Source organism: Pelmatolapia mariae, linkage group LG16_19 (genome assembly GCF_036321145.2).
Source record: "Pelmatolapia mariae isolate MD_Pm_ZW linkage group LG16_19, Pm_UMD_F_2, whole genome shotgun sequence".
Classification (NCBI taxonomy): domain Eukaryota; kingdom Metazoa; phylum Chordata; class Actinopteri; order Cichliformes; family Cichlidae; genus Pelmatolapia; species Pelmatolapia mariae.
In genome coordinates, this window is record NC_086241.1 from 59,203,624 (window position 1) to 59,225,810 (window position 22,187).

The window sequence follows — 22,187 nt, forward strand, 5'->3', positions numbered from 1 at the left end:
ATTTCCATTTTTTATTCATAATCAGTCTTTGCAGTCCCTTAAATTGCCAGTGAGTGAAAAAATCTCAATATCAGTGTTAAATAAATCTATAATGCAGGCAGAAAAGAATCTAAAACATTCAACATTTCTAACTGCAGTGAAATCTGCAATAAATTCCCTGTTTGAAGAATTAGTACAGTATGAAAGGTTCATTATGAGCTGTATAATTTATCTTTCCAAAGATATCATTATATCACATGGTTTTCTTCACATTTCTATGAATGAGGTAATCAGATGTTGATATTGGACAATTAAACATGAAATTCAAGTTGTGATGTAGAAATCCTATGAATATCTCTACAAAAGGCACAATTGTGGTCGGCAATAGTTTGTGATTATCAAGTAAATTGCACTGTTTTAGTATAGTAAATACATTTATACTTACACACCCATATGAAACACTTACATTCAGATGCACCACCTTAAATCAGTACACTTGCACTGCTTTACAATTAAGCCACTGGTTATAAAACTCACTCTTACTAACCAAGTGGCTGGTGTTATTGTGTGTGAGTCATCGTGGCAGTGTTGAAGAAACTATTATAAGGCAGTTTTAAATACTTTGGTAGGAGTCTGTGTTTGTGGATTCTACCTGCACAGGACTCTAACTTAGATCACAATCAAGCTGGGTTTGTGTAGTGAACTTCTGGTTTCATTTTTAATATCTGTGTTGCTCCCCAAATTATTTTTGGACCCACTCCATGACTCTCTAGCTTTTTGTAAAAACATAATACAATTACACAGTGTTACTGCATTGATAAGAGGCAGGCTATAGAGTTATAAATACCTGCAAAAGTACTTAAAATACCTGTTTGGTAGTTCCTACTACAACGCATGCCCTAGAACCACATATAAATAACCAAAGGACTCACAACATTAAAACAATATCAGCCTGATAACAAAAAATGGCTGATAAGATGTTTAAAAAGTTGTGTAACTTGGAGCTGGAACACAGGATCATAGGAGAGGGGTTCTTTCATCTGCTTGTTGGCTGTTTTCTTGGACCCTTAAATTTAAACGTTAAAAAAAGAGTTACCATTTTTTTGTTGCTGCAGACAGCACAAAGGTTAAAAAAAGTTTTCTATGTGGTTGAAATGACAAATATTATTATGTTAACTTAAAGTTTAGGCCTACCTTTGTTGTTTTGTCCGTTGACAGACAGAATACACGAAGATGAGAAATGCCTGAGGACAGAGTGATCATTAACATTGTATTGACATAAAATATCTAAACGCTGCAGTCACTGATACTTACACCCAAAAATGCCAACGCTCCTTGAACTGTAGCAGCCCATTCAAAGCTGAGATGTTGAACAATAATTCCTCCCACAATGGGGCCATAAAACATCCTTAAAAACAAGCACAAAATTAGAACCAACATCAAGGCGCTAAAAAGCAAAAAGGACGGGAAACAAATATATTAGGGACTCACCCAGTGCACCACACTGCACCAAATAACCCAGACACCATTCCAAGTGTACTTAGCCCCTCTTCAAATCCTATTTCACTATGAGAAAAAACAAAATTTGCAGAACATTTGTTTCATCCAGCCGTATTTATGAAAAAAAAAAACCCCACAAGAAAACCCAAAACAATATACAGCTCATGAATGTTGAGCATTATGTGAAGCAACTCACTATGCACATGTGATGATCTCAGGGAACGTGGGGATTGCACTCATACCCAGAGAAAATCCAATTAGGCCAAGCATGACGACCAGCAACCACAGCTGACTAAACCAAAACAAAAATACAGAAAAAGATACAGAAGTTAGACTTTTTAAGCTAAAGGGATGAAATAGTGTATAAGTTGTCGTAGGCAACGTATGTCCCACTGAAGACCTCCCTAGTAGTGGTATAAAGTTGGAATATCTGGGCTTAATCATCAAAATGAACACACAGTGCACAAGAGAGATGAAGAAAAGAATGCAGCCAGGAGGGAGTGGGTGGAGATTTACATTGAGGTTTGACGTTCAACCACATTCAAAGGCATGAATGTCATGGCAATTTAGAGCTTTTGAATATCTTTTTCCAGGGTAGAATGATGGTACAGTATACATCTTCAATGACTTTGAAAAATATAAATTGGGTGCACGTTTGGATTTATTTTGGATTTTCTCCCATTAACACAAGGCGAAATATGTGCATATACTATTTTAATAAGTGGTACTAAAACTTCCATAATGTCTTTTAAGTCGACAAGGCTAAGGCTTGTACCTTCTTGTTAGAGATCATGAGTAACTACAACTGGTAGTTTCTCTTCTTCTTATGCTGGCAGGCCTGATCAATACTCAGTGACAATCAAACAAGAAAAATTATAGATTTATGCAACTTGGAAAGGCTTCTTGGCAACATTTCTAAAAACCTGATTCCAAGATCATGAGTTCAAACAATTATTTGTAAATATAGGTTATTCAGATGTGTCACCACTTTTCTAAAGTATTTCCAAAGTCTTGAAGACTAGACGAGGGAAAATTCAGGATGTTCAGTGAACTAGAAACTGCTGCAACACCATCGTCACTGTCCACAGTGAAGCAAGTTTTACATTACCCAAATCATTACCTATAAGCTTGACTGAAATTTCTCCACATGGACAAGCCAATGGAGATAGAGAAGCCATGGAGAAGGCATGGTCAGACAAGGCAAAGACTGAAGCTATCTGGCCACGACAACAAGAGGTATGGTTTGGAGTAGTAAAGGTGATACTTCAAGAACACTGTACAACCTGTCAAACATGGTGGTGTTAGCATCATGCTCTGCGGCTGTTTCGCTGCCAGTGGTACTGGTACCATGCACAAAGTGGATGTGATAATCAAGAAGTAGGACTGGCTCCAAATTCATTGACTTCACCTCAAATCAACAGCTCGATCGTTGAAACTTGGACACAATTGCATGTTCCAGCAGGACAGTGATCCCAAACTGGTTTTGGGATGGATAAAGAAGGCTAACACTAAGCCTACACTCAACCCTATTGAACATTTGTGGACTACAGTTGAAAGCCAGATCCACACCGGGAAACCAACCAGTTCAACTCAATAAACTGGTCAAGTAGGCAAATAGAATTATGCATGTTGATGGCAATCAAGAGTGTCTGGTTGAGGACATTTAACCACATATTATTTCTGGCCATTAGAAAAAGTGCAGGTTTAAAACACTTTCAAATGGTAAGATCAAATTTTTATTCACAGTGGGACTGTTTCCCAGAGTTAGACATTACTGTAAAAATGAGGCTGGGAAAATCTACTCCAATCTCTCCTCTGATATGACTCTCGGCTCAGAAGGGGATACACATATTTCTTAAAATGGCCATCATTTTTAAATACAAAAGTGTTAGTTTTACCTGAATCCCACACTAACCTCTGGATGTGAAGAAAAGGGGCGGGACCAAGCAGACAGAAGCCAATTGTAGCAGTGATGCCTCCTGTAACCAAGACCCCCATCCTAGTGGCCTGGTGCACAAGATCAAATTTAATTTCAAAATCTACATATTCATTTATATTTTATCATTTTGATTGCTTGGATACATACTGGATGTTTATCTGTGAAATACCCCATCAGCGGTGATGCCAGACAATATGGTAAAGATAAACCAAGCATTATTAGTCCCACGTAGCCATTTGAGAGACCGAACTAAAGATGATGAATAGGAAAAAAAGTTGTTCATGCAATCCACATAAAATTCTACCAAACGTAAGCTAATTTGATTATAAAGGATATCATTACCCTGTTAATAGCAAACAGTGACAAAGTAGCATCCAAAAAGCCCAGACCTGCACTCAGAGTGAAAATCACGTAGCAAACCAGGATTGTTTTCACGTGGGTGAGTAGTCGAAAGAATGAATCCTTCGATGGGACTGCCTCTAAGAGGAGGGAAGCACAAAATACGGCTCAGTTATAATGTGAGAAAAATGAAAAAATACAAAATAGCAATTTCAAATGGACAAATAATACACCCAAATCTCATGTGTTACATACCAATGGACGGCAGGACGTAAATGTTGAAAGGAACCATAATCAACAGCAAGCATCCAAGACTTAAAAAAGGGACTTCGTAACCAAAAGACTGGTAGAGCCACCCTCCCAGTGGTGGTCCCAGGATAAGGCCGAGTCCTGTGAAAATCTCCAAGCTACCCTAAAACAGTATTGACCCAGATTACTATACTGTGGGAATTTCTTACATCATAGCCAAGAGCCAGTTGTTTTGTGAGAGATACATAACAACTTAAACCTATAACGGTCGTTCTGTTTTCTCGTGATTCTAATGTCTAAACAGCATGCCAGTCTGACAAATTTGTCCACCCTCACCAAAACAGTTGCCACATTGTTTGGGAATATTTTTGCTGTCATGGCGAAAGCAGACGTCATAGCAGCTCCAAAGCCGACAGCATCAAGCGACCTCACAATAAAGCACAGACTGATGAATATAGGTCCTGCAGGAGCCCGATCAAGAAATCTGCAAAGAAGACAAGACAAGACACTTTTATGCCGTCAGTTCTTAGCTTCAGTTCCAGAGATCCTTATTTTCATTTAGTTAATCCATTCTTGATTCTGTTCCTCCAGTCTTATTTCTATATTTCTTTTTCTTGTCTCCCGATTCAGTTGTGTCTCTCTCTTTTTTTTATTGTGGTGAATGTTGTAGTTTATTTTTAAACTTTAACTTTCTCTTGACTCTTTATGTTAGTAATCTCCCCCTCTCTTTGCACCTGTTACTTCTCCTCTTGTTTTCTTACGTCATTATCTTTCCCCCTTGAACTTTGTTATATTGTCACGGTTTGTCCTAAAACATGCTTAATCATCCAGGTAAGGAAGTTGTAACGCTACATCCAAATAGTCTAAGGAGCTTGGAAAGAAAAGCGTCTGGACTTCTTTAAGTTGCTTGAAGATGTTTCAACTCTCATCCGAGAAGCTTCCTCAGTTCTAGGGTCAAATGGTGGAGATTCCCAGATTTAAGCTCTGTGGGAGTAACCCACCGAGAGGGACAATGGACCCCCTAATGATCCTCTACCTAATCACATGAGCCAAGGTGTGAAAATGGGTGTAGGTCACAATCAGCTAAGGTTTCGGGTGAGCTCATTGTGAAACCTAGCCCCACTCTATCATAGAGGCGGTGGTTTATGACACCAACTGTCTGCCATCTATAATCCAATTTTGAGGACCCTTCCCAGACGCCTTAACACCCACTCACATCCTGGGCCATCTGACCTCAGGAAATCACATGATAGGGTGGAGCTAGGTTTGAAGCTTCTCGGATGAGAGGTGAAACGTCTTCAAGCAACTTAAAGAAGCTTAGCATATTTATCATTCTCAGTCATCCATGTCATACGACTATGACATGGATGACTGAGAACCTTCACAGACATATATCCAAATAAACAGAATTGTTTTTATCTTAATATTTTCATAATATGAAACACAGGTCACTTACCCAAATATAATCGTGCAGCATGATGATACAAAAAGTCCTGCAATAAGCATGAACTTAGCACCAATCTGGACAATCTGATACACAAAGAATGGGTCAGTTGCACTGTTACAGACTCTCTGGTTACACCTGTGCTGCAAATTGTTATGCATATGGCATGAAATTAAAGTGTATACTTACATATTTTCCTAGTACCAATGAACCAATTAGATTGGAGACAGCATAACACCCAAATATGAGACCAACTACAGTCTGACTGGCTCCTTTCTTCACTGCCTAAATATTAAAACAGGACAACAGATAAAGTTAGGGGATTTATATAACAACAACAAAAACAACAAGGATAATGAAAAGTGAATCTCAAAAGTAACGTAGAAATTATAAATATATTAATAACCCTTACAAGCCTGAACCATAAAAGACTTGACATAAAACTCAATTTTTTTTAACGATCGAGTGTTTATTGAACCTTCTGACAAATTTAAAAAAATAGCATATTTGAGTTTTCATTTTTATTATATTTGCCACAACTGGTGTCAAGTGTCAAGAACTCAAAAAAACCTGTATGTATCAAATATGCTAAACTTAAGAGGTTAAGGTGACAAAGCTTGTTGTGCCACTCTTTTCCAACATTTGCATTTCTAGCTCATGACAGACCTTAAGTTGAAAGGCTGATTACAAAAGAGCCAGTCTTCACTGGCCTTCAGGGAGGATGTCTGTTGGTAGCGCATGACTACTCATTCATTTCCTTCAGAAGACATTACTGAGTTCTTAAGGTAAGCAATAGTCTAATATGTGAACTGTACAACTACATGGGAGCACAAATACATTTTAGTAGAAGGAAATGCTTGTTCCTAGTTTCCTACTGCAAGAAAAGATTTGTTTGCAGATATATGAACTTGCATGTATCAGAGGAAGTGTTTTATTTCTTCAGTCAAAAGCTGCATTCATAAGCTAATTTTTAAAGCTTTTATTATCTTGAACCTTTAAACTCTTGTGCTGTAACATGTGATTTGTACCCTATGATGCTGGCTTCCTTGAGCTTACCTCAGTGGGAAAAAATGGGCCCAATATTGAGTAGCAAATCATAGAGCCAAAGTTGACAGACGCCATTGATATTAAGGTGAGAATCTCTTTTCTTGTGAACCTCTGAGGAGGATCTGTTGATTCAGCTGTGGTGTTGTTATCTGTGTTGTTATCTGACATCTCTGAAGAGAAAACGGGAAGAGAAACATGAATAATGCGATTAGGCCATGCTGAGTTGAAAGAACATAAAGTTCGTGGTTAAAATTATCGCAGTGGTAAGGGAATAAAGTCAAGAGAAGTCTGCAGCTATATTGAGCTGAGTGACTGCCAACAATGCTAGAGTTTATTTTATTGATTATTTTTTTTACACAGCGTACAAAGGTCACAAACCTGTCGTCGGAAGATCAGGACGCTGGTCCATTTTTAACATCCAGTGGCTGAGAAATGCAGACGTTGACAGAACAAGTGAAAGAGGAGAACGTAAATCCTGACAGCACCAGCCGCGAAGTAAATGCCTTCTGACAGCCTCCTCCGCTACAAGTGACTACAGTCATGAGCATGGACTACCCGCTGCACTTCCAGACGAACCCTCTTCTTCTTAGTCCCATCCCATTACTGCCCTCCGCAGTTTGACATATTAAACTGCCATTTTATTGGAAACTCAAATAGTAACAGTCGTAACACAATTATAGTACTGCAAATAACAAGTACCATTCGAGGGCTCTGGTAAAAACTCGCATTTGATATGCAGCAGCTGCCTTTTCCAAATTTTCCCACACATTGAAAAAAAAACTTCAGGCAAATCATTACATTAAAAGATGACCATAAAAGCACACTCCCTGTGGTTATTACAATGTTACTACCAGTGACTGTAGAAAACATCCTTTTTATGATCATTAGTTATTACACTAACTGCAACATAGATTTATGTTAAGCATTTACTTAGGTTTATGCTAAAATATCTGACTGCATTCTTTAATTCTTATAATATTACAGTTGTTCTCTGATGCTAATAATTGATGAATCTGACCGCAAATTGCTTGTAACTTTTAATATTTCTTTTTCTTTTAAAGACTCCTTTAAAATATAAATATTTGTATTTTTTTTTATGTAAACTGTAACTTAAAGTTATTGCCTACAACAATGATGCAAATATAACCATGATATTACAACTATTATGTATCAAAGCACAACATGGAGGTTCTCCTTGGCCTCTCAGCAAGAAGATCCTGGGTTTGAATCCACCAGCCAGCGGGAACCCTTCTGTGTGGAGTTTCCATGTGCTCTATGTCTTTTGCAGGTTTCTCTCTCAGTCCAAAGACATGCATGTTAGATTAATTTGTGATTCTCTGCAAAATGGGTGTCTGGTTTCTATTTCTCTGTGTTAACCCTGCAGTAACCCTGCAGTAGATTTAAGTAATTTTTCTCCCACATTTAAATAAGAAAGTGAAGAGGAAGTCTTTTGCAATCACTTCCATTGCATTAGTTAGTAAAAGATCTAATATGAAAAAGAAAAAGAAATAAAATAAAAACAACACAAAACATTTTGGAACCATAGATTTTTATTCCATTTTGGCCAGCTTATAGGTCCCCAGAAAACCTACAGTCATATATTTTTTTTGTTTCCATCACAAAATAAGAGAAAAACAATCAGGCAGCAAACCATTCGGTTATTAGGCAGTATTGCTGATAATAACTGACACGCACTGTTGCTAAAATCTCTGAAGCTGCACTGAATAAAAAAAGCTGAAATGAAAACATCTGCACCAAATGTTCTGTAACGTTTTGCAAAATACTTTCCAGTTAAAATAATCTTCTAAAAACAAGTGACAGATTTCCAGATATGAACACTTTTTTTTCTTTATACAATAGCACCAAATCTACATGAATCTCACTCCCACTAACGGGTCATCTCTAGCAACTTATGAGTATGTTGTAGTTAATACCTCTGCATGTTTATGTTCTCATTCTTTTTTCTGTAACATCAAAAAAACAAAACAAAAAAAAAAACAACTCAAGGTGCAATGTTAAAGCAAAGGTGAAATACAAAATTATTCAAATTAGCAACATACACACATATTTTTCTAAGCACATAATAATGTTAGGTCACTAAATACACAGAGCAAGCAGCATTACATTTTCTTTTGCAGGTACGACATTAAGTTCTGTGTAGGTAGCATTATTGCACACAAGCTCTATCTAAAGCAGCACTGGTTTCCAAAATAGGCAAACTACTGTACTTCACATTCAAATGCAGAATTCAAGTAGCATCTTAAACACCCAGTGGAAACAAAACAGAGCCAACCAAGTGAATTTGATTGAAAAGATCTTAATCGTTACTGTGTAGATTTATTCTGGGTGAGATGAGATCTACATGACATCATTTTCTGCTAATTTCCTAGCAGGCATCCTTTCAGCCAAATGCCTTTGGCTAGATATGGCACCCATAGACTTACTGTACACGATTACTGACAACTGTATCCACAATAGCTGATTCTGAAATCAACAAAGAAATAGAGAATAATGTTTCTTCAATCGAAATGTGTTTAAATTTACAAGTGGAAAAATGAACACACCATCAGGAGTTGAATGGGTTGAATGTACAGAGGCCAAAATAATACGATTAACTATGTTCATTGCAGCACTTCATGGAAGTAGCATAAAGAGAAAATATATAAACCACGGTAAACTGTACTCAACTTTTCATGTTGCAGCTACCAAATTTATATATCCCTCTATTGCATGTTCAGCAAATTGAACATAACATTGTGAAGACATTCAACTGAAAAAAAATCCAAATGAGATTATAAATAAATGTAATTAAATACCTATAAGTGTGATATAATAAAACTGTATAATATATCTACTTATTTCTTAATACAGATTTAAAATAGTGCAGCGTTCATATAACATATGGTATGGCTTAGTGAACGTGTATATAAATTTTGAACGCCACTTCAGACTTATATATTTGCTGTGCTTATTTCTTTATAAACACGACAAGGTTATTAATTTGCAATTCAATAGCGAGATAATGTGTTTGATACTACAGATGCCACTAAACCTCCAGACTGTTTTTAAAAGTCACTGCAACATAAGTTAGTTTGCATTTTTTTCTATCCCAGAAAAAGGTTTGTTTTCTTTAATCTAATATATACCATATTATAATAATTATAATAGTTTGACTACATGACTACATTTAATATATGAACTAGAAATTATGGATTCACTTAAATCTCTTTCATCAACACCGAGCTGGAGTTTGTCCTCAACACACTGATTGTAAATTGCCTCCATGTGCAAGACTAGCTTGTACATATATTAATCTCTTCTTAATAAAACAGGACATTTTCTCCATCGTAGCCCCACACGCTGAAAAGTAAGACCGCTGAGCTCTGTTGAGTTAGTGCACAGCAACACCAAATGACCTTTTCACTTTAGCCTCTGAGTCACATTTGCCAAGGCAACAGCAAATGCTTGCACGGCTGAGAAAGGATACTGGAAATCCAAGATATAAGCATTTCCATCTATCCGGCCAAACTGCATCACCTAAAAAATTGTAGAAGAAGAAGATATTTCAGAAAGAAAGCAGTAACCAAAACATAAGCATTGTGAAGCTGCTTTTTTAAAGCTAAAGCCCAAAGATATACAAGATGAACAAGAGCAGCAGATCACTGATGTCATACATGTTTGGTGTTTTTGCTTTAAGGGCTGAAGCAAAAATAGAAAAATAGAAACCCCTATGAGATGAAGTGACAAATCATTTTTAAATTTTACCTGTCTACCATCCAGTTCGATCTGAAAATTCTTTGCTGACTCCTGGGTGACTCGACCTCCAAAGTCAAGCTGGTACACCTGGGTGGCCTCATTCCACAGTGGCTGTTTATTGGCCATAACGTAGACAAACCCTTGGCTGCCTAAGCTACGGTCCTCCCTTTCATTTGCCTTGCGACACTTTATCTCCTCCAGCTCACTTGCCATACGCATGCTGCGCTTGTTCTTCCAGCTCTTCTTACTACTCTGGTTCTGGTTCATAAGCTCATCACCGCTAATGAAGAGCTCTGGCTCACTCTCTGAGCTATCCTGAAACTCATTTGTGGTCCTGTTCATTTTCTTTGTTTTATTAAGTTGTTCTCTCTGCCCCTTGGGCTTCTTTTTCTCTCTGCTACCAAGCCTCGGGCTCGCAATGAGAGTGTTGAAATCAGACAGCGCACGCCCTTCCTTTCTGGATTTGCCCTCAGACACAGTGGGCATGTTGGCCTCCTCTGCCCGGCTGTCAAGCCTTTTGCGGCTCTTCTTGTTGAAGCGCTCTGACTCTTGTGGGACAGGGCTTTCATTCAAGGATGATGGCTCTGGAAAGTTATTGGCAGATTCTGCGAGATCTTCTGTGGCACTTTTGGATGGTGGCAACTCGGTAGGTGGTGGAGGAGGGGGAAGAGGAGGTGGGGGAGGTGGTGCAGTAGGAGGAGGTGGGGACAGTATTGGCTTCTCCAAAATCTGGTGAGTTTTGGTTGGGAGTGGAGGCGCGGGAGGATCTTGCATGGGCGGTGGGCAGGGGTAAGGGTTCCAAGGGTGGAGGCTGACCGGGTGCAGTTGAAGTCCGGCACATGAGCTTGCTCCTGGGTACAGAGGAGGGAGAGGACAGCAGGCCAAGTTGGCCAGATTTGGGGGGTAGCCCGGTGGCAAGACCAAATTGGGGTCCTGCTGAGCAAAAGGGACAGGAGCGACCACTTCATTTGGAGAACACTGTTGCGGAGGGTTTTGCAAAGTCTGAAGTGGGGGTCCACTGTGACCCACCCCTGGAGGAAAAGGTGACAGGGATATCTGGTAACCTGATGGAAAAGTAAGAGTGCTTGTGCTCGGACTGGTTGGAGGTTTAGTTGTGAGGACAAAAGGAAGCCGAGTCACATCAAGGTGCTGAGCTTGACTGATAATAAGGGGAGGCGGTTTATGAGGTGGGGGAGCTAACATTGTTTGATCCGGGGTGAGCCAGAAATCTTCTGTGGCGGAGGTGTCCCACTGGTAAGGCGGAGGACGTTTTACTGTCAAACTGACATCACCAAGAGTCAGCTGACGTACTGATTTTTCAAGGTGACACTGCTGATTTAAAGTCTCGTCCTCAGTAAATGCAGAGTTAACATACACCGTTCTGTCCCGACTGTTGTCAACGCCACCCAGTAGACTGTAAGATGACTGAGATGCCATTGGCGAGGCATTTTTGGAGTGCACTATAATGGTACTGTGATGCGCACCTTTCCCTGGTGGGAAGTCCTGCCTCACCACCGTTCCACCTGCAATACCACTACTGGTAGTTCCACCTCCACTGACACTAACACTGGTGCTGCTGCTGTTACTACTGCACTGTGTGCATGTGTATAAGGCAGTGGGCACCCTCTGCTGGTAGGAAAGGGCTAATGCACTGTTCATTTTAGCTTTAGTAGGTAGTGTCCTTGAGCTGTCCATCATCTGTGGCACTTTGAGGCCCACATCCCTTCGTTCACGACGTAGAGTGGCATGAATGAGGCTGCTATCAATTCTCTGGGGAGGAGGAAGTGTAGCTGTTACCTGATTGGCTGGATCAGGGTAAGGAGGGGGGTCTCCACTTGGTATTGTGTATCGAGGGACAGAAAGACGACTTAATGTTGCTGAGCTGTATGGAAGCTGAATTTTTTTATTCTCTGAGGAAGTGACTTTGAGTGTGGCTGAGCCCCCAATGCTGTGCACAGCGTATGCATTCTGGTTGCGAATGAGGCGCCTTCGTGGCCGACACACCTCCTCCACATTGCCACTGCTGTCAAAGGTCGTGATCCTTTCATACCCAAGAGGTGTTGGGTACTGTAAGGTGACAGGATGAAGCAAAAATTCATCCTTTTTCAGGCAGGGGTCCGGTGCCAGGATACTTGGGCTGTCACAGTTTGTGATGAGAGTTTGAGGAGGAGCAGCAGCTGAAGCAGCTGCTGCAGACACTACAGTCCCCGGGTACGGAGGAGGAGGATTTATTTTCCTCATTTGAATCTCTACAGACACATCTGTATCGTTAAAGGAGGGAGGTAATGTACGTGGCAGACTTGGCTTCAGAGTGTGTCCATGGTCTCCCCTGTCGAGCCCTGGCTCAGTGGTGGGAGGTGGCATCTGGGGAAGAAGATGAAGCTGTTGCAAGGAAATGGTTGGATAGCCAGATGGAGGAGGGGGCAACGACATTTGGATCTTCAGTTGCTGCTGCATTTGTTGATGCTGCCTCTGCATCTGTTGATGCTGCTGCTGGATCTGCTGATGCTGCTGCTGGAGCTGCTGCTGCTGCTGCCTCATCTCTTGGATCTGCTGTCGGATTTGCTGCTGCTGCTGTTGCATCTGCTGCTGCTGCTGCTGCATTTGCTCGTGCTGCATCTGCATCTGCTGCTGCTGCTGTTGGATCTGCTGTTGCTGAAGCTGTTGGTTCGTCACTTGCTGTTGCGCTTGTTGCATTTGTTGATGTTGCTGAACTTGGTGTTGCTGATGTTGCTGATGTTGCTGTTGTTGATGTAGCGTCTGCTGGTGGTGCAGCTGCTGTAGCTGCTGATGCTGCTGCTGCTGCTGCTGCAGCTGCTGCTGTGACTGGGACGGGTGATGGTGTTGCTGTTGCTGCTGTTGCCCCTGCTGGTGGTGCAGCTGCTGTAGCTGCTGGTGTTGCTGCTGCTGCAGCTGCTGCTGTTGCTGCAGCTGCTGCTGTGATTGGGAGGGGTGATGGTGTTGCTGTTGCTGCAGTTGCCCTTGCTGCTGTTGATGATGGTGCATTTTCTGCTGCTGCTGTGTCTGTATTTGTTGTGACTGTTTAGATGGCTGCTGGCGAGGCTGCTGTGAATGAGAACGCTGTGAATGAGGCTGTGGTGGGAGATGGTGAGGTGGAGGTGGGGGAGGTAAAGTGCCAGGGAGAAGAGGACCCATCTCCAACCCATTGAAGATCATCTGACCAGGGCTGGTGTATCTAGTTGGCACGGGATATGGTGACGCAACAGCATCCTGACCATGATCAGTGACAGGGACAGAGGCTGCTGCTGCTGCAGCTGCTGCTGCAGCAGTGGCGGTCGGGTTGGTCAGAACATCAAGCTGAATATTCTGATTGGCCAAAAGAGACTGAACCAGACCAATACTCTGAGTTGGGGACATGGCTTGAGCTGGGCTGTGGATGGGAGCAATGGGAATGTTGACTGTACATGGAGGATTGTCTCCAGCCACTCCAGATGGTCCCATCACTATATAAGAAGACACAGAAGAAGAGTATAAGCGACTTAGGATGATAATAAACTGATGGGCATGCAAACTAATTTATTTGCATCTTTTTGGATTTCCTTTTTACCTGGTAAGTCATCCTCATCCTCGCTGAACACATTGGGGTTGAACACAGGCAGGCTCATAAAGTCATGAGAAATCTTTCGCACTTCTGGAAGGTAGATTGTCATCTGTCTCGGTTGCAAATGAAGCAAACTGGTCTTATAGATGACTGAAAAAGAAGAAAATAGAGTTGACTCGAGAAGGAAAAAGAAAGTAACTTTTGAGTAAAGTCATGTATATGTGCTGCTTTTGTTTTTTACCTGCGCCAAGATTCGTGGGGAGGAAAGAAGCAAGTCCCACAATTTTGAATTTTGTCCCCCAAATATTAGATGTCACTTGTGCAAGGTAATTGTGCTGTGAGGCAGAAAATTGAAGATAAGGGGGGGAAAGTGAATAATAAGTGTGAAAGCTTTGCTGCTAAGCACATGTGAACCTACTTCCAGCACACTATTGACAGTTATAGTCCATGATAAATAATTAAACTGATGACAGTGCCCCTTCACTAGTTTTCCCTCTTGATTTTCCCCTGCCCTGCTGCCTGATCATGGAGCAAATGCACACCTACATGTAAGAGATAATCAAGTAAAGAGTGTAATCTGGGTTTAAAAAACTTAAATAGAAGCTAAAGCAGTTAATTATCTGTAGCTTCACAGAGTTAACTACAGCAGAGCCCTTAAAGGCTGCACACATCTGCTCACTTGGCACATCAGCAGAAACTTAAATTTGTGTACCTTACTTTAAATATTGCTGAAGTAGAGACAAGATTAATGTGGACCTAACAATAAATCACAGTCTGTATTTTTCTTTACCTCTGACAGGTGAGCATATATTCTACAGTCAAATCATTTGTTACACAGTGGCCATCATCCGTTTGAGTGCTGAACTTCATCATAGTAGTTGGCTGCCTAAACTAAATGCTTTTCTTCTACCCATGGATGGATGTATTGATAGTTCAGGGGGCTGGAGGCTATCCAAGCTGCCACAGGGCGAGAGGGTACACCCTGGACAGGTCACCAATCTGTTTCAGGGCTAACACAGAGAGACACACAACCATTTGTGCTCACATTCACCAGAATCACCAATTAATCTAACCCCGCTAAATGCATGTCTTTGGACTTCAGAAGGAAGCCAGAGTACCTGGAAAGAGCCCAGAGCATGCAAACACAGAAAGGCCATGGCCAGATGATGGAGGATTTGAACTTAGAACCTTCTTGCTGTATGGCAACAGGGATAACTGGCCTATGCTGCCCTAGATAAACAAATATTTTTCTTTTTTTTAATGCTTAAATTCAAAGTCAGTATTTCCACTATGGCAGTAATGATTACTGTATCATAAATGAGTGACATATTCTTTCTATAATAGACTGTGAGTTTGCCAATCATTAAAGGATCTAAAAAAAATATGGCAGCCCAGTAACAAAGAAAACATATTGTAACATAAGTTGCTGTGAATTACACAGTGATAATAATGCAGGTACTACAGTATTAATATTAATAGTAGTTAATGAGCATGAGCTGTAATACTTGGCAGTATATTGTATTTGGCAGGTCATTACCTCCGTAATTCCATCCATAGAAAACTCACGCCGTGTCAGGCTGGGTGACCGAACGGGAGGCTTCTTTGTTGGTAGGCGTGGTGATCGCTGGCCTTCCTGATTGGCACGTGAAAGTTTGGGAGATTTTCTTGATTCCATGTTCAACCTTTGAAACAAAGACACATTTTTACACCTCATAAAATCATTTGGAATGATGAGAAAACAATGCAAAAAAATAAAAAAAACATTTATATAACTTAAGATGTGTTTTGGTGACCTGTTTCCGCGAGATAACTTTGGTGACTTCTTCCCGACCCACTCATCGCTCAGCTCAATGTCACTGGAGTCAGAGCAGTTACAGCTGTCAGTGTATGAGATCATGGGATTGACGCAAACTTCCTCTGAAAGAAGTACAGCAAAGAAAAATAAGAAATAAAGTTGAGTTTGAACAAAATATCTACAATACACCTACTAACATGCCATTAGTGGGCAACCTCTGCATGAATAACATTAAATGCAACACGAGTGCAGCCAGGTCACGATATACTCTATTCCTGTATCAGGCCCCAGACCATGTTACATCAGAAAACAACACTCATCACCACACTCTGTACTTGTTCTTCCTCAAGGTGAATGACGAGCGCACAGCACAAATATGCACAGAAACAAGGTGCACACAGGATGACCCTGGGCAGGTCTATTTTCTGTTCCACCCCTAATGCATTTTGTGGTTACTTTGGTTCATGACCATTCCGCACTGTGCAGAGTTTTCACTGCAGCTAAAGACAAAATGAATAGCGACTTTTAAAAGATTTAGGTGAAGTGCTTTCTTTCAGGTCTATACCCACCTGCCTTGCCATCAGTTTTTGGATCCATAATAACAAACTCGGGCCGAAGTTTACTGATGCGCCTTCCTTTGAGAATAGGCACCAGTCCTCCTAAATATTCTAGGTACAGCGTGTAACAGGGTCCGCCTGCTTCAGGACTGTCCTCAGCTCGCTTCATGGTGCAGTGGAGCCTCTCGTTCCCTGCTGTGGGATAGCTGACAAAGTCGCGGATGTTGTTGGGGTCAGGAATTGGGGGCTAGAACAAAGAAAGGAAGGAGCTGTAAGACTGCTGGACACTCAAATGAAAACATGCCCCTGTCAGCAATTTTCCTTTACTCGCTGTGCAATAAAATTGGTAAGAAACCTATCTTTGACAGTCACTGCACACTAATGAAACAGGGATCATTGCACCTCAATGGTGTATATGAAAAGCAGTGGTGAAAAGCATCACTAACACCTGACCATCTGCTGTACCAAAAAAGACCTGATGCAGGATTGCACATTAAACTTTAATACCTTGATGGTGGGGATAAAAGCAGTGGTGACATAAGAGCAGAGAAGCGAGGGCATGTTTAGTTTCCCCACATCTTTCTCCTCTCGCAGGGCGCTGGCAATGCCTTGCTGGCATAAAAGTTGGAGGCTGGCCACCCTGTGCTCCACACGGACCACATAGAGAGCTGGTCCACATGCAAGGAACAGACGTGAATCTCTGTGACCCCAACAAATGGTGGTGATGGGCCTCTGAAAAAGAACCACTGAGAATAAGAAACTTCCTGCAGACGTCAATAGCAGAGCAGGTTCGCTAGTTTCTGTTTTATGCTACTTCCTATTGTTGACTTAGAGCTGGAACAAAGGTTAACACCCTTTAGGTTAGATTACAAAACAAACAATCTACACCCTTGTATCTGGCAAAGTGTCAATCCTAATCTTGGTTGTAGTTTGCTTTCAAGAATGTCTGAGAATGGTTAACAATTGAAAGACGATTTCTACTAATTGATCCTCACTTGTGGATTTTATGAAATATGACACAAGGTTTATGTTCATTATTATAATTTTTTTAAGCAAGACATCTATCCCTTAATTTATAAAGGACTAACCTGCGCCGGTGTCTCCAAAGTGTAGATGTGTTCACCTTGGACATTATAAAACTTAACAAGGGCATTCCTCATGATGGATGCACAAGCTGAGTCAGAAGGGAGCCCATGTCTCTCCATGCCAGCCACAGCCAGGAGGTCTCCCTGGGAGCACCACTGGGCCTCGACGTCTTTGGTGTAAAGAAAAAGGATATTTACTTCACATGATTAACAGTACATATCACTAAAGTTGCAAATTAACATACTTCAGAGTTCAGAGTTCATACCTTTAAGCCCTGAGCGAATAATAGTAGGAGAGAGGTCATCATAGTTATTCATCAAACTGATATCTCCTGATAAGAAGGTGACAGTCAACAGAGGCTTAACTCGCCGCACTTGGAGGAAGAAAGAAAAGTACACATGTGAGTCTTCCTCAGGCAACACTTTTAACTAAGTTACATGAGCCGAAGGGCAAACCGGTTTAGTACCTAAAGGCAGAATATTGTCATCGGAGTCTGTGTCGCTCTCTGTGCTGTCCTCGACTAGGAAATCGGGGCAATTCCAAGACATGCTCACAATCCCATCAGACTCGTGTAACAGAACATGGGCAAGCATCCTTCCGTGACAGTCCATCACAATTACCTGACCATCTGCTGTTCCAAACAAGACCTGAGGGGACATTGCACATTAAACTTTAATAGTTGACTAGATAAACAAACCCATCTCACTCACTCACTTCAAGATTATGACATTAGTCCACAACACCTTTACATTTTTGAATTATACGTAATTGTAATTATCTTTTATGTAGTACAAATTCAGCCAAACATAGGTACCTGCTGATCGTCAGGGGTCCAGATGCCACAGGTGATCTGGCTCTCCAGATTAATCTCAGAGGACCAGTGTCTTTGACCGCTGACCGAGCCAACTAACACAAACCCATCTCTGTATGCAATGAGGGCTTGAGTGCCATCATGGGACCAAGTGAAGTCACTCACCTAATTTAAAGATTTCTATCATTAGTGTAATTACACAAGAGGTCAGCGCCAAGAAGATACAGCCTTTCTGTTGCATCAGTTGGAGTACAAATGTGTTAAATACCATAAACATGGAAAACAAAGCAATTTTAGCTCATATTTGCAAAAAAAAAAATGTCTACCTGGGCTCCTCTGTCATTCACTAACTCCACAGACCATCTTCCTTCATACTGAATCCACACAAATATGCCTCCTTCCATATCACAAGTGGCCAGCTTCTGGAAGGGTTCATTCCAGCGCACCAAAACAACCTGCAAATACCCCAAACACCATCAGCTTTTTTTCACTAGCAGAGGAACATTCATCGATATAAAAGCTAAAGTAGTTCAAAGAAAAATCAACTTACAGAGAGGAAAAAAATAATAATTTCAACAGCAGTAAATGTGTTTAAATAGTAATGACACACAATAATGAAAATGCACTCTGTTCATATAGCATTATAATTTATTTAAATGTAATAAAAATTAGCATTTCAGCAAGATGAATCATTTTACAAAGTATGCTAATGCATAGTCTCTGTAAATATAGTGCGCATTTAGCCCAATTTAGTTCTGTAATATGCAGGATTGTTTTGTTTTAATTTATTTATTCAAACAGTAATTTCTTGATTTTACTCTGCTGTTGCAAAAGTTCCTTTACGAGTGGGCTGGATCAGTAAGAAGATCATTATTTTAGTTGTGTAAAATGAAAGAGTAGAGGTCAAATTCTTATTTATACATTCAACTCATTGCAAAAAAGAGAAAATCCCACCTCGCTGTTGTGTCCTCGCAGGTTAAAATTGATTCTCTGAGGTGTACTTCTATCCCTCCTGCAGTGACTCGATGTAAAAGTCACCCCAACGACTCCTCTCCCATTCCCTGTGGCGAGCCAACCCTCCTCATAGTACCGTCTCCGGCACACCGGCTTGTCCTTCTCACTCTTGGGGACCCGGCCTTTCCACGAGAGGCAGAGGATGTTGGAGTCGCTGCAGAGGATGGGACCATGTTCCACGGCGGCCAACATCCCTACTGATTGACCAGGCTGGCAAGCGAAACCAAGAAAGAGAGTTTCAAATAACACCATGCTTTCAATTGTAATAAAGCTAGATAATGAACGTTTTCAGTTTATGTCAGTGTGTGACTCTGCATTTACTTAAAACTGCCTTTTCAGTGAAGCTCAGGGCATTCTGGTATGAACACTGTCATGGTCAACGGGAAGCTCAGCTGTGGTTACTAATGTAAAATATGAAATAGTTTAGATTAAAAGCTTATTGACCTTTAAAAACACAAGATGACAGAACAATCTCAATGCAAGATCCAAGCTTTCCTGATGCTTCCAGTCATATCATACAATCTTAATAGGCAGTTGCTGTTTTCCTGCTACAAATTTCCTTCTTTTCTGAGCACTTCTGGACCCTGGCAGTTCATTCAAAGGCCTTTTTTGGGGTGGAGTTTAATCAAAGCAGCTACAAAGATTGAACTTTCAACATCAGGTTTAGGGGTGATTTTGGAAAGAAGTCTTTAATGTAAAGAGAGAAAAACTGGATTTTCAATATATACAAAGATAAACAAGGGGCTAGTGGTATAATCACAAGATATGGTAAGACTTTTCTATATAACAATAAAAACACAGCTTTGTGTATGATCCTTTTAAATAGAGATCATCAAGATGAGTCACCTATGTTATCAAGTTATGAGCAGAGAGTTGGTTCAGCTTTAAAATGTTGCCTCCCAGAGGCGTAAATTTGCATGTTAAGAGAAAACCTCTGAAAAAACACCCAATTAAGGAATTCATGGATATCAGAGGGCATCATCTTCCTGAGCTTATTTGCAGGTACCAGACTGGCGAGTGAAACCAGGCACTTACATGACTTACAGGTTCTTTGATAAATTCCATCCTAATGATTTTCATTTGCGTGAACAGACTTTACGCAAGTACACAAGTGAATCACCAAATGTGCTCTGACACCAGTAAAATCACGATGTCTGCTGCTCATAGTGTTCTAGCTGTTATTCTATTATTCACTGTCCATGGAGTGGCTCCAGGATTTGTCTCTAGATTACATCATCACGACAGTCTGTGTTTTATTTCTTCATATTCACAAACTGAAAATGAGAGGAGGACTAGACGAAACATGTGAATTGCAATTTAGGGCACAAATATGCAAACCACAGTGTATTTTTAAATCCTGTCTCCACAACGTAGGTTAGACACATTTCATTTTTGGGCGCATTCATTTCGCAGCCTTCCTACTCATTTGGATTTACATGAAAATGTCTGAAAGAGCTCACATAGATATCGTAAAGTAGAAAACCAAGATTTCCCACATTAGCACTGGAGAACCTTTAAAATGCTATTTTAATTCTTTTAGGTCCCCGTAGTAGCTTTTAAACAATGTTATTCTATAATACTAATTTCACTGAACACAATATTTTACAAGTACGACAGAAACAGCCAAATTTAGTCTGGTTTGATTTTGGTTTTTGGGTGTCTCTTCTGCAATTTAAAATCAAGATCTGTTTATGAACAGTTTAGATCCTACGTGGTACCGTCTAGCACACTACATAATAGGTAATAGCATTTTATAATATGGCTAAGTAAAGTGAAAAATGACATTCAAGTTAGTCTGGCAGCACATAAATATAAAAAAATACCTCATAGTTCCTGGACATGTTGAGTCAAAATTCCTCCATTGAAGGTGTCCATATTTCCATTCAGATGGTGCACTGGAGGGTAGTGGCTGCTCTGCTCTTGATACTTACAATAAAATCTACGGGGAAGTAAAATGCATCATACAGCCAAATGGTGTCCAGCTCTACATTCACCCAAATCAAGCAGCTCTACACTCCAGAGTTTGCCATGAAATGACTTGAGGCTTCTGTGCCAGTAGCCCATCCCATGTCTTCCTGATGTGGCTCCAGAGAGTTGTGCAATCCTGTTGCAGTGAAGATGAAAAAAAGAGGAAAAGAGGAATTTTGTTATTCAACAAGTAAGGTAATCAGAGAGAGAGAGAGAGAGAGAGAGAGAGACGTGGTTTTTGCTTTAAATAGCATCCTTGTCATTCAGTGCATCAACCTTGAAATTCACAGTGTTTCTCAGTCTCTATGCAACAGCAACACTGCATTGGAGACCAAGGCACTCGCAGTCTCCATGGGTACTGATACTGTCTGTTCCTTTCCACCACCACAGCAGCAGCAGCAGCAGCAGTCAGGCAAGCATAAGAACTAAAATGCCCAATATTTTACACGAAGCAGACCCAAAACATATCATAGTGCAGCTAACAATAATATAATAGCATCTTATGACTCAAACTGAGGTTTGAGACTTTAGCACCCGATTACAGTCGAAATAAATTACCCATCCTTTCCTTTATAAAGGTCTCTCACTACATGACACATTACATCAAATGATTTTCCCATTCAAAGGCGTCTCACCGCATGCAGTAGTCTGAATGATTGAGCGCTTACGAGACAAAAACAAACTGCGGTGGTAAATGAATGCATTCGTTTATAAAAGCGACTGTGGGGAGAAAAATATATCCTATATGTTGTACGTACCTGACACCGCTGTAATCACGTACTAATCCAGATGTAGTCGGCGCACAGTGCGGTAGTGTTGCCAGGCACTTTTCCGCTGGCGCACTTCGGGGTTGTGGCTTTAACGCGGGTTGCCATGAGGCAGGTAGCACGTAAAATAGACCAATCTTTTCAAGTTAGTACAAAATAAAAGCGTCAACACCCATGATAATCGTCTTAAGAAGCGCTGGAGGTGACTATGTGCAGTTCGTTTAGGTATCTTATGATATGGAGGCTCGTCCACGTGCTGTTAGCATATAATAAACATTAGATTCAACACTGCACTTCAAAAGCGTGTATCTTTCATGATGGCAACCCCACAAGGCGCACCCGATCTTTGCGACGTAAGTTGAGGTGACATTCTT

At 40.8% G+C, this 22,187-nt stretch overlaps 2 protein-coding genes across 3 annotated transcripts; both read right to left on the reverse strand.

Annotated features, from left to right (window-relative positions):
- Nucleotides 1–8: 8 nt before the first annotated feature.
- On the reverse strand, nucleotides 9–6,979 carry LOC134645173 (MFS-type transporter SLC18B1-like). Its single transcript, XM_063498510.1, has 14 exons — nucleotides 6,876–6,979; nucleotides 6,507–6,667; nucleotides 5,640–5,735; nucleotides 5,463–5,536; nucleotides 4,343–4,490; nucleotides 4,013–4,169; nucleotides 3,761–3,897; nucleotides 3,566–3,667; nucleotides 3,395–3,486; nucleotides 1,676–1,771; nucleotides 1,471–1,545; nucleotides 1,294–1,387; nucleotides 1,174–1,223; nucleotides 9–1,045 (listed from the first exon to the last, which is right to left on the reverse strand). Exons 1-14 carry the CDS (start codon nucleotides 6,913–6,915, stop codon nucleotides 997–999), a joined length of 1,371 nt encoding a protein of 456 aa, XP_063354580.1. The 5' UTR covers nucleotides 6,916–6,979; the 3' UTR covers nucleotides 9–996.
- Nucleotides 6,980–7,617: 638 nt separating this feature from the next.
- tulp4b (TUB like protein 4b) lies at nucleotides 7,618–21,902 on the reverse strand. 2 transcript variants are annotated; one of them, XM_063498843.1, is made up of 16 exons: nucleotides 21,805–21,902; nucleotides 20,902–21,182; nucleotides 19,019–19,288; nucleotides 18,391–18,519; nucleotides 18,068–18,229; nucleotides 17,720–17,900; nucleotides 17,519–17,626; nucleotides 17,256–17,422; nucleotides 16,675–16,899; nucleotides 16,180–16,414; nucleotides 15,609–15,732; nucleotides 15,353–15,497; nucleotides 14,057–14,150; nucleotides 13,822–13,965; nucleotides 10,263–13,717; nucleotides 7,618–10,034 (listed from the first exon to the last, which is right to left on the reverse strand). In XM_063498843.1, the coding sequence occupies exons 2-16, from the start codon at nucleotides 20,917–20,919 to the stop codon at nucleotides 9,918–9,920; spliced, it is 5,574 nt and encodes a 1,857-aa protein (XP_063354913.1). In that variant the 5' UTR covers nucleotides 20,920–21,182; nucleotides 21,805–21,902; the 3' UTR covers nucleotides 7,618–9,917. The 2 variants fall into 2 exon arrangements, with proteins under 2 accessions (XP_063354913.1, XP_063354912.1); XM_063498842.1 differs by having other exon boundaries at nucleotides 15,353–15,732.
- Nucleotides 21,903–22,187: the final 285 nt, after the last annotated feature.